General features: G+C 35.8%; 1 protein-coding gene and 1 non-coding gene across 2 annotated transcripts in view; both read right to left on the bottom strand.

Moving 5' to 3' along the window:
• Positions 1-3,136: 3,136 nt before the first annotated feature.
• PPP1R2 (protein phosphatase 1 regulatory inhibitor subunit 2) overlaps positions 3,137-15,161 on the bottom strand; it is a 35,597-nt gene continuing 23,572 nt past the window's right edge. The window contains exons 5-6 of the mRNA XM_066347231.1: positions 9,071-9,238; positions 3,137-5,583 (exon numbers count right to left, since the gene is read on the bottom strand). Of these exons, the coding sequence (XP_066203328.1) occupies positions 5,537-5,583; positions 9,071-9,238 (215 nt within the window). The 3' untranslated portion in view covers positions 3,137-5,536. The remainder of the gene's footprint in view (positions 5,584-9,070; positions 9,239-15,161) is intronic.
• LOC136380266 (U6atac minor spliceosomal RNA) lies at positions 13,868-13,987 on the bottom strand. The gene has a single exon (XR_010746934.1). It is a non-coding gene; the product is annotated as a U6atac minor spliceosomal RNA (small nuclear RNA).

Genomic DNA, 15,161 nt, shown 5'->3' with positions numbered 1-15,161 from the left:
AAGGCAGTGACCTCGGGGTTTCAAACCTGGGTCCTTGGCATCGTAGGCCAACATTCTATCCACTGTGCCACCACCTGGTCAAGCTCAAGTTTAACTTCTGAAAGTCAAGATTTTGATTGTTTTGTTTTTAAAAAATCATTTGATATTTCTGATTTCTGTAGAATCTTTTTATATTGCCAAGTAACAATTTTGTGGCAATGACTAAAGAGATCTTACTTTGTTTTTGGGGGAAACTACATAAAATTCTGCTAAGTAACAGTCTTGCTAATTTAATTAGCTTAGCCTTCCCTACCATAGAGGCCCCCACAGAAAGGCTGGAGAAGTGTACTGTTTACTTCTTCTTTGTTCCCCCAAAGCAGCCCTCTTAGCTCTGTATGGACATGAAAACTTGAGAGTGTTTTTTCTTTAAGATTTTATTTATTGATTTTAGAAAGAGGAGAGAAAAAGGGGGATACGAGTAGGAAGCATCAACTCGTAGTAGTTGCTTCTCGTATGTGCCTTGACAAGGCAAGCCTGGAGTTTCGAACCAGTGACCTCAGCTCTATCCATTGTGTAACCACAGGTCAGATGTAAAGACAAGAAGAGTCTTATGCTCACATCTCCCAGTTAGCTTGGCATGGTGCCCTACAATAAAATGCTTTTTTTTTCACTTGGGCATCTCTTATACATAAGGATATGAAAATATACTATCTTTTAAGTAATTGCTTAGGTAAGAGATTCTCAGATACCAGAGTGCAACTAAAGCAAGAGTACAACTAAACTTTCTTCCTACGTTTGTTTGTTAGGTCTGTTGCTGGTAACAATTTTCAAGTTGAACTTTATATTACACCAAGGCATACTGCAAAGCTGCTTATACTCTCCTTTGCCTAAGTGAGGTCAAACTACAATATATTAAGACACAAAAGATCAGTCTGCACAATCCTCTTCTATTTCTAGTCAAGTCATCAATCCAAAAAGAATTAAACAGAGAACAAAAATATATAGGCATTCTCTTCCAATTCCAATAATTCCCACTGGTAGTATGTGACACGTAATGTGTTAACATTCACTTGGCAGATCTAACTGAAAAAAATTTACGGTTGGGCAGTTGAGATAAAATCATGACTAAACATTTGCCAATTCCACCCTCACTTAACCTACTCTCAGAATTACCTCCCCCAAATAATTCCTCAAATAAAAACCTAGATGAGTCAAACCCACATTCAAAGTGTAGGAGCCAAACCCCAAAACCTCTACCACTTTAGCTGGGGGAAGATAACTAAGGCTTGGGGGTGTGATCCAGACCAGGGAGACTTGCCATCTGCTCTTTTATTTTACCAATGAGTAGCAGATGTACTCTTCCCCCCCCCCCCCAAGACAGAGAGAGTCAGAGAGAGGGACAGAGACACAGGAACAGAGAGAGATGAGAAGCATCAATCATCAATTTTTCACTGTGACATCTTAGTTGTTCATTGATTGCTTTCTCATATGTGCCTTGACTGTGGGCCTTCAGCAGAGCGAGTTAACCCCTTGCTTGAGCCAGCGACCTTGGGTCCAAAGCTGGTGAGCTTTGCTCAAACCAGATGAGCCCGCGCTCAAGCTGGTGACCTCGGGGTCTCGAACCTGGGTCCTCCACATCCCAGTTCGACGCTCTATCCACTGCGCAACTGCCCGGTCAGGCGCAGATGCACTCGTCAGCCTGCTTAAAGCAAGTCTTTGAGCAATACAGGCGTACCTTGGAGATATTGTGGGTTTGGTTTCAGACCACCGTAATAAATTGAGTTACACAAATTTTTTGGTTTCCTAGTGCTGTTGGAGGGTTTAGCCTTCAAATTGTAAAAGTGCGGTATCTGCAAAGTACAATAAAACAAGGTATGCCTATAGTTACAGCAATGGTAAACAAACAGCAGCATATACTATCAACCACATCAAACACACCCTCATCTGTATTGGATAAGTAGTTTCTAAGTAACTTACCAAAATCTAAGGTCTTATGCTTGGGAAATACATATAATACATAAACCATACAGTAGTTATTTTTAACATGCCTTCCCTCTTACTATTCTCTTCTTTTAGGAGGAAGTTTACTTTTCATGAGAGATTGAAGACCCTGGTCTACCTCCCCTACTCTTACTGGGATGCTACTTGATGAAAAGGAGAGAAGTGGGGTGATTATGGTGAAATATATTTAAAAACAGCTAGGTTAAACCAAGTATTAAGCATGTTTTTTTTTAATGCAGGCTGTCTCAAGTCCTTTAATATGATGATGTAATTATAAATCTTCATGAGGGTAAGGGAATAATCTGAGTTTAAAACATCCTGCTTAGAAGCAAACTTGCAGAATGAAACCAAATTACATGCATTTAGACATTTCCAGCCTCTGAGTATTTGTGCTTTTGATTTTTCCTAAATGGCGTATAATTCTAAAACAAATTTCCAAATTTTCCTGTTTAAAAAAACCTCAAACACCTAAAGCAAAGGATGTGACTAACCAAAATTTAATTTGTAAAGTGTAACTTCTAAAATGAATTTTCTGTATCTAAAAAAGCATGGATAAAGAGCATGAAGTTTATAATTAAACCTGGAATTGAATCCTATAATTTAGCATGAATAAGACATACATGGAGACTGAATAACGTGACCAAGAGCTTTTTTCTCCTTTACAAAGTGCTGATAAGAGTAACTGCTTTACATAGTTGGTTTGATTATATGAGATTTAGCAAAATGCTGGGCAAGAGCAAATAAAAGGTTCCTAAGAAATTGTATCACTTTCCCCTCCCTCCCTCCTTTCTCTCTCTCTTTCTTTTCTTTCTCTCAAGATTTTATTCATTGATTTTACAGAGAGAGAGGGAGGGGGATGGGCAGCAAGAAGCATTAACTCAGTTGCTTCACTTTAGGTGTACATTGATTGATTGCTTGTTGTACGTGCCTTGACCGCGCAAGCCCAGGGTTTCAAACCAGTGGCGTCATCATTCTGGGTCAACCACGCTCTATCCAACATACCACCACAGGTCAGGCCCTTATTATTTCTATCACAACTAAACAAATCATCCTACCAAAAATGTAGTCTAAGATCCTCTCTTGGTATCCAGAACACTTGGCCAATGGAATCCGATCCTGATAGCTGGATAGCAAAAAGTAAAACCCACAGACAGGCTATTGTCATATCACTGTATTTTATTACAATGTTTAGTGTACCGATTTAAAGGGAAAAATATAAACAAAATAAAAGTCTAGGGAAAATGGCACTTCACCATAATCTTCAATTTAAAGTTATTCTTAGTTTAACAATCCATTTACACTATTTTATTACTATATTTTAAAGAACATCTCTGCTGAATTTCAGACTGAAAAATGAACAGCAGAGATGACACCAGGAGTTAAGCAGAGGAAGTGGTATTGATTAAAAAGCTGAACATAAAATTTACCTTGGCTAGAACTGAACACTGACAGATAACTTTCTCCATAGGAAAATCTAACTTGAATCATAAAGGTTCATTTTTTATGGTCCAATACCATGTCAATTAGGAACTCATGACTTAATGAAAGTGATTTTTTTTACTCAATTACAGTCAACTACCTAAAATCTGACAGGTCATGCTATTTGCCATATCTTACTTCCCTGATACAACTGTCTACACTTCCTAAAATGAGAAATTTGTTTGCCTGTTATTGAAGCTTCAAAAAATAGTTTGTAGAAAACAACAAATGAATCTGTTGTTAAAGGTCATAACTTTACAGCAGCTTTTCCTACAAATAAAAAGTATGTGGATAATTTCTAAGAAATCAAAATGAGAAAACCAAAAACAGAGGTCTGTGTGCATGAACATATGTACAAACACATATAAGCTTAAATCCCCCCAAATGGGTTTCAATAGGTAAGAATAACCTCAACATTCTAAATTCAAAAAGCAGAGATAAACACCATTTTGTGATTTTACTAGCTAACATGTTATATTTAGAATACTATACCTATAGTTCAGAAGTGCTTTGACTGGATCCCATTTTTTAAAAAGGACATTCAAAATAATAAAAAGATTCTTCTAACAGCACAGAATACTCCCACTTTTTATTCTGACATACTGATATTTTCATAAACTTGTAAGTGGAAGATAAGCTGTTCAATAAAAGCCATTTCATATATACAATATACAGAAACTACTTAAAAAGTCTGTTTATATAATGGATTCTCTGGGTACTAACAAAAAATTAAAATACAGACACAATAATTGCCTAAAAATGAAACTATCACTAAACCAAGATACACAGGAAATGCACTTTATTTCAGAGAGAAAAAAAAATCTCAATCTTACTGTGTTAGAAGAATAAAGTACATTTGTCATAGTATATACATTATCATAGTCCCTTAAAGCAGGGAATAAAGTTTTTAAATTAAAAAGTGTTTAGGATTACTTCTGCCTATACATTCAGGAACTATCATCATATTCACTGGTTAAATTCTGTCAACATGCAAAAAAACAACAACAAAAAACCTCAGTTGTTTTCTAAGGTCTATTTAAGTGAAACAATAAACTAGTAATAGCAATTTAAATTAGCAAGCTGTAAATCAGAGCAGTGTAGAATTTCTGCAGTTGAATTTATTTCTTGTCTATAGTACTGTGGCTATCAAATACATTTTCTCTATGTATTAGAAAAAAAATATGAAAAATGTGCATTGATAGTCAAAATAAGATTTTCATTGTTGCAACAAATGATAGAATATGTGAGAGAAGAGTCCCTAATGTCATGACAATCTTTAAAATCCTTTATAAAGGTCAAGGATTACTGTACGGGAATATGTGGAAAGGAGTAAGAAAGAAAGGCAGGTGGTTAGGACAGGAATATAAAGGGAATGCTGAAATAACATTAGAATTATATTTATTAAAAAAATGATCTGAAGTCTGCAATTGAAGTGTACAAAAAAAGAGCAGACGTTAGTGCAAGTATAGCCTGATAACTTATTTGTAAATAAAGCTAGTTTTGGTGAGAAAAAGTTCAATCCTTTCCTTGTAAACATAAAAAAACTCAAAAGGAATTTTAAAGGCAGTAGGCCAGAAAATGCAACATAAACTCTTATAATACTTTTCAATCTGACAGATAAATCAAGTTGAGGTGTCTGTTAAAATACTTCTCAGGCTGAGTATTTACCAGCCTGTTGTTCCAATTGGATTTTGATTAAAAAAATCTTTTTATAAGAACTATTACATTTAGAAGTGAAGAAAATAAATTAGATCCCCTGCCCCTCCCCAAATATTGTTTAACCTCTAAACATAAAAAGCTATCTAATATTTTATACAAGTTAACCAGTGTTCTTACAAAAGTAACACAGTTTTGGACTGATTATATTATGCTGTATTTGTGGTGAAGTACTAGGCACAAGAATATATGTATCAATTAGGCTTTTCAGTCTAATTAGTCTCAAGTTATTTAATTCTTGGCAACATATAATAACTGGTATACATTTTGGTACTTGAGTCATGAATTGTAGAGAACAAGAAGCAGTATAATATAGTAACAGGGTTTGTATTCAACAATTACAGTGCTGGACAAATCTCTTCTATGAACTCGGTGATTTATTTTGCAGTTGGTCACCTGTAGTAGATCCTGCAATGACAAAAGAAAAAAAAAAATCAACGTAAGTTGTTTCTTATGTATTGCCAAACTTGGAACTCCCTGAGCTAAAGCTGCCTTCCACTGCCATTGATGATAAACAGATATAAAGATCTAAAAAATAAAGTATATATCATATAGGCAAATTAGTCAGCTATGAAAGAATCTGCATACCCCCTAAATATTCTAAAAAGTACAACTAGAGGGTCTACTTGGTGATAGGATAAATGGGTTTCAGACTAAACATTTCTGTGAAAAATCACGAGTGGATAGCTGGATTTATTACAACTCAAATATTCAAAGCTATAAAAAGATTTGCATTTATGGTATCAAAATTCCAAAATATTTCCTTAGAGTCTAAACATGCAGCTTTTCTTTTTAAATAAACAGTAATAAAATGGAGGTCAGGGGACAGAGGAACAGAACAATGCTTAAAAAGTAATGGGTTCTGCCTGACCTGTGGTGGCACAGTGGATAAAGCATCAACCTGGAAACACAGAGGTCGCCAGTTCGAATCCCTGGGCTTGCTTGGTCAAGGCACATATGGGAGTTGATGCTTTCTGCTCCTCCCCCCCCCCTTTCTCCTTTCTAAAATGAATAAATAAATATTAAAAAAAAAAAAAAGTAATGGGTTCCATAAAACCAGATTTTTTAAAAAGAACCAAAGAAGGTAGAACAGGGGTCACCAAACTACGGCCCGCAGGCCACATGCGGCCCCGAGGCCATTTATCCAGCCCCCACCGCACTTCCGGAAGGGGCACCTCTTTCATTGGTGGTCAGTGAGAGGAGCATAGTTCCCATTGAAATACTGTCAGTTTGTTGATTTAAATTTACTTGTTCTTTATTTTAAATATTGTATTTGCTCCCATTTTGTTTTTTTACTTTAAAATAAGATTTGTGCAGTGTGCATAGGAATTTGTTCATAGTTTTTTTTATAGTCCGGCCCTCCAACGGTCTGAGGGACAGTGGATTGGCCCCCTGTGTAAAAAGTTTGGGGACCCCTGGGGTAGAAGATAAATAAGGAAGTTTCTTCCCTATGCCTTGTGTAGCCCTGTCTGTCTATCTTTGTGGACTTTATGAAGCTAAGTAGAACAGACCCCTATGTAAGGAGTACTCCATCTCCACTGAAGAAATATCAGGCACTGAGCTAATGCAAATTTTAACAATAATCTTAAACTGAAAAAGGTATTTATGTACAAAATGTGTGAAACTAATGTCTTACAAGTAGAAATACACGGTAGGCCAGAGTTGTTTTTCAAAAGCTGTGGTTTAAAAAAAGAAATCCCTTTAACCTTTGGCACAGTATTGCTGTGCAAATTCCCAGTGGCAAATAAAGGAAGTATTCCCAGTCCTTGGCCAAAATCATTAAGAATTGATAGTGAAAGTCTGAATGGAAACTGATGAAAACTTATAACCAAAGAAACATTCATTTTGAAGACATAAAAATAAATCCCATATATATATATATATATGTATGTAAATAGAAAACAAAGACCAATTAGAATATAGGGCAACTAAAAATGGATAATAAATAAAAAGAGACATATTAGTCAAAATAAAGTTAAAGTGAAATATAAACTGGCCCTGGCCAGCTCTGTGGAAGAGCATCAGCCCGGCGTGTGGATGTCTGGGTTTGACTCTTGATAAGGGCACACAGGAGAAGCGACCATCTATTTCTCCACTCCTCCTCATCCCTCCTCTCTCTCTTCCCCTCTCACAGCCATGGCTCTATTGGTTCAAGTGAGGTGGCCCGCAGGTGCTGAGGATGGCTCTGTGGAGCTTCTGCCTCAGGCACTAAAAACAGCTCAGTTGCCAAGCATGGCCTCAGATGGGCAGAGATGGATTCTGGTCGGGGCGCATGCGGGAGTCTATCTCCCCTCCTCTCACTTAAAAAAAAAGTTAAATATAAACTAAATAGAGTATAGTGTATAAAATGGAAATAAGCTGCTGTATAAAGCAAACTGTATGGAGGGCTAAAATGAAGTAACAAAAATCCATACAATAATATTTTTATTATAATGAGACACAATCATCAAGTTCTATCACAGAATCACTCATATTTCGTATATGCTAACCAAAACAATAATATAATTACTTATTTTCCTAAGACTTAGCCATCCCAGGCACAACAAGAAGTTACAACTCCACTGAAACACATCCATTTGCAAGTACAAAGAGTAGGTAAACAGGCACAACATCTGCATTAGTGATATAGAAGATTCACCTTCACTGAATACCAAAATAACAGTTTATTAAAAATAAATAAATTTAAAAAATCTTTTTCCTGTAACTAATCAAGAGTTGGTAGGCTGCAGGGACAGATTGTCTGAGATTAAAAAAAAACAAAACAAGCCCTGGCCGGTGGCCCAGTGGATATAGTATCGGCCTGGCGTACAGACATTCCAGGTTTGATTCCTGGTCAGGGTACACAGAAGCAGCAAACATCTGCTCCCCCCTGCCCCTTTCTCGCTCTCTTCCACTCCTGCAGCTAGTGGCTCTATCGGTTTGAGCGTGGCCCTGAGTGCTGAGAATAGCTCTGTTGGAGCACATCAGCCACAGGTGCTAAAAATAGCTTGGTATTCAAGCATCAGTTCCAGATGGGGTTGCTGGGTAGATCCCAGTCAGGATGCAGGCAAGAGTTTGCCTCACTATCTCCCCTCCTCTCCTCTAATTAAAAAAAAGAAAAAAAATAATCAGAAAACCTGATAATCAACATTGGAAAGATATGTAATATACTTTGTATCCAAAGGGATTTTAATCTTACATATTACATGTTTTTTTTTTCTTCTTTTCCAAATGAGAGGGGAGATAGCCTCCCACATGTACCCCAACTGGGATCCATCTGGCAATCCCCCATTTGGGGCTGATGCTCTGCCCATCTGGGACCATGTTTGCAACCGAGCTATTTTTAGTGCCTGAGGTGGAGGCTCCAAGGAGCCATCCTTAGCACATGGGGCTGATGTGCACAAACCAATCGAGCCATGGCAGCGGGAGGGGAAGAGAAAAAGAGAGCGAGAGAGAGAAAGAGAGAGAGAAAGAGAGAGAGAAGGGGGATGGGTGAAGAAGCTGTGTGCCCTGACTGGGAATTGAACCCAGGACATCCACATGCTGGGCTGACACTACCATTGAGTCAACCTGCCAGGGCAAAAATATGTTTCTTTAAAAAAGTTTAAACCTTAACTTAGATTGACAGATCTAAAACATTAAAAACAAAAATAGCTTAATATGAAGGCAAACATCATTGCTTAAAATAAAGTAAACAAAAACACACAGCCATATTATATGTTGTCTTAAATCTACTCTGGGCATAAAAATCTTATTATTCTGAAATTGGCCACAGGGGTTTAAATTTTAGAAACTTCTGGCATAATTGAATGCCAGTAAAATACTCTGAGGTTCTTCAAAAGTGTAAGGCAAAAAAGGTATATTATGTACGCACAACGGATCACAAGACTCTCGAGATATTTCTGAAACATCTCACCTTGATTTGATTCTTCCATATTCATACTTTCTCCAGCTGCAGTGTCTGACATTTCTTCATCTTCCTCATCATCATGTAGGTCTTTTGAGATTAATTGTCTAGCTAATTTAATATTCAGTCCTTCATTGTAGTGAAGCTTCCTTTTCATTTCAAACTGTCGCTTTTTTTCTATGAAAAAAAAAAAAAGAAAAATGCTTAGGAAGTCTTTAGCACAACGACTGGCAAATGATAGCCTGGGTCTGTTGGTAAGTATTATTGGAACACAGTCATGACCACTTGTTTTTGTAATGCTTAAGGTTGCTTTTGTGCGCAAAGATAGAGTTGACTAGTTTCAATAGAAACCACGTGGCCCACAAACCAAAAATATTTACTCTCTAGCCCTTTCCAGAAAAAGTTTGTCAACCTCTGCTTTATATGGTTCAAGTACATTTTGATTGAAATATAGGATTAAAGCCATTACTAATTCTATTTGTGAAGAGAATTTAAAGATACTGAATGGGGAAAAAAAGTAAGCTGTAATACTGTGTATGTGTGTGAATATCAATAGTCTGAATAGAACTTCATAAGTATTATGTACAAATATTATATACAAAGCTTGCATATATGTACATGCAAACACACAAAGAAAAACACAATAATTAACAGTGGTTAATTCTGGGTCAAGAAAGTACAGGATAATTTTAATATTTTCAAGTTCTCTATTTTTATAATTAATAAAAATTCCTTAAAACATCCTTATAAATCATGGCCAGATAGATCTGTTGCTTAGAGCATCCTCCTGATATGCAAAGTTTGCCGGTTTGATCTTCTGTCAGGGCACATACAGGATAGATCAGTGTTTCTCCTTCCCTTACTCTCTCCCTCCCTCTTCGTATTGCTCTAAAATCAATAAATTAAAAAAAATTCTTATTATTCATTAAGAAATTGCCATGATTTAGATTTCAACAATCCTGGGTAAAAATACAACCTCATTCCCAGAGTAATTCTAAGAAAAACCTGTTATTAATAGTGAAGTAATTCTGCAATATTCTTTCATTATATTCTTCACCATAGAAACATTAACAGCAAATAAACATAGCTGATCATATTTAATTAATAGATCTTTTAAAGATCATTTGTTTATGAAGAAATAATTCTAAGATTTTAAAATTTCTAAGGCCAGTAAATTAAAAATCATAAAAGGGGGTTGATATAAAATAGCCAACTCCTTAGTCTGTCAAACAAGAGAGTGCTACAACTCAATCACCACAGTTTTATTATAGTATTCATAAAAATATTTTAATGCCAAAAAGGCATAGAGAGATAGAAATCTCTCACATTCAAAGTACTTTCTCAATGTCCTCAAATTCCAAGTTTGTATCATTGTGTATACTTATGTTTTAAAAACATGTATTTACAGTTCACATCACCACTCATCAACCACTTTTCAGGAAAAGTTCTGAGACCAACATCCCTTTCGGCATCCCTTGAAGATCTTGCAAGGCATCTTTCGTCTTCTCTGGTTATAGACAACTTTTGTAATTTGTTTTACTCTTTCAGAGTACCGTATTGTAAAGAGGAGTGAAATTAAAAAAAAAAAAGACTATTAAAAAACCAAGTCCTCATGATTAACTTTTTAGTTATGCCTTTAAATATTCAGATGATGTACAATATAAAAAACAAAACAATAAAAGATCCTAATGGCCTCCAATACCAGATAAATTTACTAAAAAATAACCTTTTCTCATTACATAGTAACAATTTCATGGGAGAAACAAAAACAAAAAACCTTTTAATTTCCTTAGTCAGAAATTAACATTAATATTTTATGACTCTATACTTTCCAAAAATGTATTTTTTATAAAAAACAATCATATATTGTTGTATTTGCTGTTTTTTTTTTTTCCATTAGGATGACCATAATGTACCAGTTTACCCATGGAAGCCTAGTGTCTAATAGAACTGTAACAGCAACCTTTACTTTAATCTTAAAATGATGCCGAGTTTAGACAATAGTTTAGATCAGTGGTAGTCAACCTGGTCCCTACCACCCACTAGTGGGTGTTCCAGCTTTTACGGTGGGCAGTAGCGGAGCAACCAAAGTATAAATAAAAAGATAGATTTAACTATAGTAAGTTGTTTTATAAAGATTTATTCTGCCAAACAGCGAAAATTCGACATAAAGTACTTGGTAAGTAATTATTATTATATGCTTTAACTTGCTGTAACTCTGCTTTATAAATTTTATAAAGTAAAGTTACTTCCCTATTTTATAAATCACCATTACTGTGGAACCAGTGGACGGTTAGAAAATTTTACTACTAACAGAGATACAAAAGTGGGCGGTAGGTATAAAAAGGTTGGCTACCCCTGGTTTAGATAATAAAGTATGTAAGTAAAATTCTGCCAGGTACACAGAAAATTTATATAATTTTTAAATGGTTATAAAGTATGAGGTGTAACTTTATCCCTTGTTCTTGATCAAAGAGTCCTGATCTCCCCCTTTATACTTTCTAAGTTATTATGATGTAATACACATACATTTGTGTATTTGTTCCACTATTTTCTCAATACTTAGCATTTTATTCCAAACTATGGCTCATGGCTCTTTAGTGAATCAAAGCTAGCATTAAAAAAAAAAAATGAAAACAATGAAATAAAACATATCACATATCGTAAAGGTGAGTACTCACATTTGTGAAATTTTAATTTTGGTGATTTTATGCAGACATGTATATTAATTGAGACTTGGTTAAATATATTTTTAAAACATTAGAATAAACCCTGGGAAAAGAATTAGTACATCAAATACATTCCATACTGTACTCCAGAAAAGCCACACCATTTTACATGCCCACCAATAGTATATGAATCCCTTATTTCTCCACTTGCACACCAAAAGATATACTGTTCTTTTTAATCTTTGTTGATCTGAAAGGAAAGAAAGGTACTATGACACCTTTAATTTGTAATTTCTTGTTCCTAGCAGTAGGTATTATAGTATTTAATTTTTGTGAATTATATTTATAGTCTAAAAAAATTACTTCTTTTCAATTCTAAGAGATACTAAACTTGGTTTTGCTTGTTACAGATATATTCCAATTTTGGAATACTAAGTATTTATTATATAATTTAAAAACATACAATGTACCCATTTCATAGAAAGCTGCTAACACAAGTTAGTAGCTAACAATATAGAAAGCTGTCAACTCAATCTTCTTTGAATATATTCATTTTATTTATAATTCTTGTACAGCAGAGCAACACAATGCAAATAGTACGGGACATTCAGGTTTCACGTTTAGCTGTAATAATAATTAACCAAGTGGACTAGACAAGTGAATTATCCTTTTCATACTTTCTTTACTATTCTACAAAATAACATAATGATATACCAATTATTTTAAGTTCTTAAACTTAATATTTACTGAGCAGTTATACTATATATACATATAATATATATATATTTATATATATATTCTCCCCCCCTGAAGTGAGAAGCAGGGAGGCAGAGAGACTCCCACATGCACTCGACCAGGATCCACCCAGCATGCCCACTAGGGGGCGATGCTCTGCCCATCTGGGGCGTTGCTCCATTGCAACCGGAGCCATTCTAGCGCCTGAGGCAGAAGTCATGGAGCCAAACTCAGCGCTTGGGCCAACTTTGCTCCAAAGGAGCCTTGGCTGCAGGAGGGGAAGAGAGAGATAAAGGAGAGGGGGAAGGGTGGAAAAGCAGATGGGCGCTTCTCCTGTGTGCTCTGGCTGGGAAACGAACCTAGGACTTCCATAGGCCAGGCTGACACTTTACCACTGAGCCAACCAGCCAGGGCTGACACTAAATATTTTTATAGTTTCTAAATTAGAAATGAGAAAATGGAGGCTCATAGAAATTAAGCAAATTAGGCAAGTGACATACCTGGAATACAAACTTAGATCTGTCTGACTCCATAGTCAATAGCTTAATTGTTATGCTATCAGTTACAAGACAATTTTTTTCTAATTATTTGTCAATAAACAAGGATTTTCGGACATGTAATTTGTTTAAATGCAATAGGCATATATGCATCAGTAACTCTACTAGTGGGAAATGATATATGAAATTGCAACTAGTCAATGGTTCCCCCTGCTGGCTAATGTTCAGCAGTACAATTTGAGAAAAAAACCCTTAATGAAAATTGTCAATAAATCAATTCCCTGTTCTCAATAGAGTATAGTTTTAGAGAATAATGAAGAAACAATTTCCAATTGAAATCTTTTTTCAAGGGCCTTTTGGAGTATACTTCGGGAAAATAAAGTCAGGAAGTCACTAAGGGTAGAAGAGATATAATAATATAATACAACTTGAGATTATGCTTTTACGTAAAATTTCTCTTTCATAATTAAGCTCAGACCATCATAACTGTTGAATAAGCTATATTCTAAAGATGAGAGTATGGACTAGCAAATTATACCTTAGCAGCTACATATGACAAAGATACTGACATTTAACTAGCAAATATTTGGAATCTTAGTTCTGAAGTCTCTGAACTTCTTTTACAATAGAATATAGGTAAGTCTCCACATTGCCAAGCTTCAAGTACACTACTACTCTCCTTTTCTTTTTCTGAGTGCGTGTGTGTTTGCGTTTTTACATCTTTTGTCTCTGGACATAGGCTTAGTTTTTTTCTCCTTTTATAAAGTTAAAAATAAAAGAAAGAATTTTTAATTCTTAGAAAGATTATACATTCATTCACATGGTTCAAAAGTATAAAAGCAACAAGGTGAAATATCTTCTTTCTTGCCTTACCTCCATAGATAAACCACTGTTACTTTTAAAAACAGAAACAATCTTTAGGTAGCAATGCCCTAAAAGTGTTATGTGCTATATGGGCTACATACAATACAGTAGCCTTTTCCATCCTGGTTGAGAGGCTAGCTTTATCTCCTTTCCTAAGACACTACCATTCCTTTTGTTCGATGAAACCTAATAAAAATCTTCACACTATGTCTGACTATCCTGGATCATTAAGTTTCACCAATGACTTAAAATAGAAAAATCACAAGTAACTGGGATATTAGCTTTTATTTCCAGTCACTTTCAAACCATCCAAACACTCAATGACTCTAAAAGCATTAATTTAATAAATATTTACTGAGCATGTACTCTACTAGGCACTAAAAATTCTACTAAAGAACACCAATAATATTTTCAAGATAGTAATTTTCCCAAATTCTTGAAATCAATGCGGGAAAGGCTGTTATACAATAAACCCACACAGGCCCTGGCTAGTTGCTCAGTGGTAGAGTGTCAGTCCTGTGTGTGGATGTTTCAGGTTCAATTCCTCATCAGGGCACCTGCTACACCACTCCCGTCTCCTTCTCGCTTCTCTCTCTATTCTCCTCCTGCAGCCACGGCTTGACTGGAGCAAGATGGCACTGGGTGCTGAGGATGGCTCCATAGCCTCTGCCTCAGGGGCTAAGAGCTCGGTTGCTGAACAACGGAGCAAAGCCCCAGATGGGCAGAGAATTGCCCCCTAGTGGGTTTGGCTTGCCGGGTGGGTCCCAGTCGGGGTGCATGTGAGAGTCTATCTTTGCCTTGCCTCCTTACAATGAATAAAAAAAGTAAGTCTGACCTGTGGTGGCATAGTGGGTAAAGCACTGACCCGGAACGATGAAGTTGTAGGTTCGAAACCCTGGACATGCCTGGTCAAGACACATATGGGAGTTGATGCTTCCTGCTCCTCCCCCCTTCTCTCTCTCTCCTCTCTCTAAAATGAATAAAATCTAAAAAAACAAAAAAACCAAACACCCAAACAACAAAAAACAATAAACCCATACAAGTAGAATATGAATTTGAAAATGTTGCTCCCTAATCTCTCACCACCTTTCTTTTTCTTTCTTTCTTTTTCTCTTTTTCTTTTTCTTTCTTTCTTTCTTTCTTTCTTTCTTTCTTTCTTTCTTTCTTTCTTTCTTTCTTTCTTTCTTTCTTTCTTTCTTTCTTTCTTTCTTTCTTTTTCTTTCTTTTTCTTTCTTTCTTTCTTTCTCTTTCCTTTCCTTTCTTTCTTTCCTTTCTTTCTCTCTCTCTCTGACTCTCTCTCTCTCTCCCTCCCTCCCTCCCTCCTTCCTTCCTTCC

This window comes from Saccopteryx leptura, chromosome 8 (genome assembly GCF_036850995.1).
Source record: "Saccopteryx leptura isolate mSacLep1 chromosome 8, mSacLep1_pri_phased_curated, whole genome shotgun sequence".
NCBI classification, from domain to species: domain Eukaryota; kingdom Metazoa; phylum Chordata; class Mammalia; order Chiroptera; family Emballonuridae; genus Saccopteryx; species Saccopteryx leptura.
Note: the sequence above shows the minus strand (reverse complement) of the source record. Positions and strands in the feature narration are given on the sequence as shown.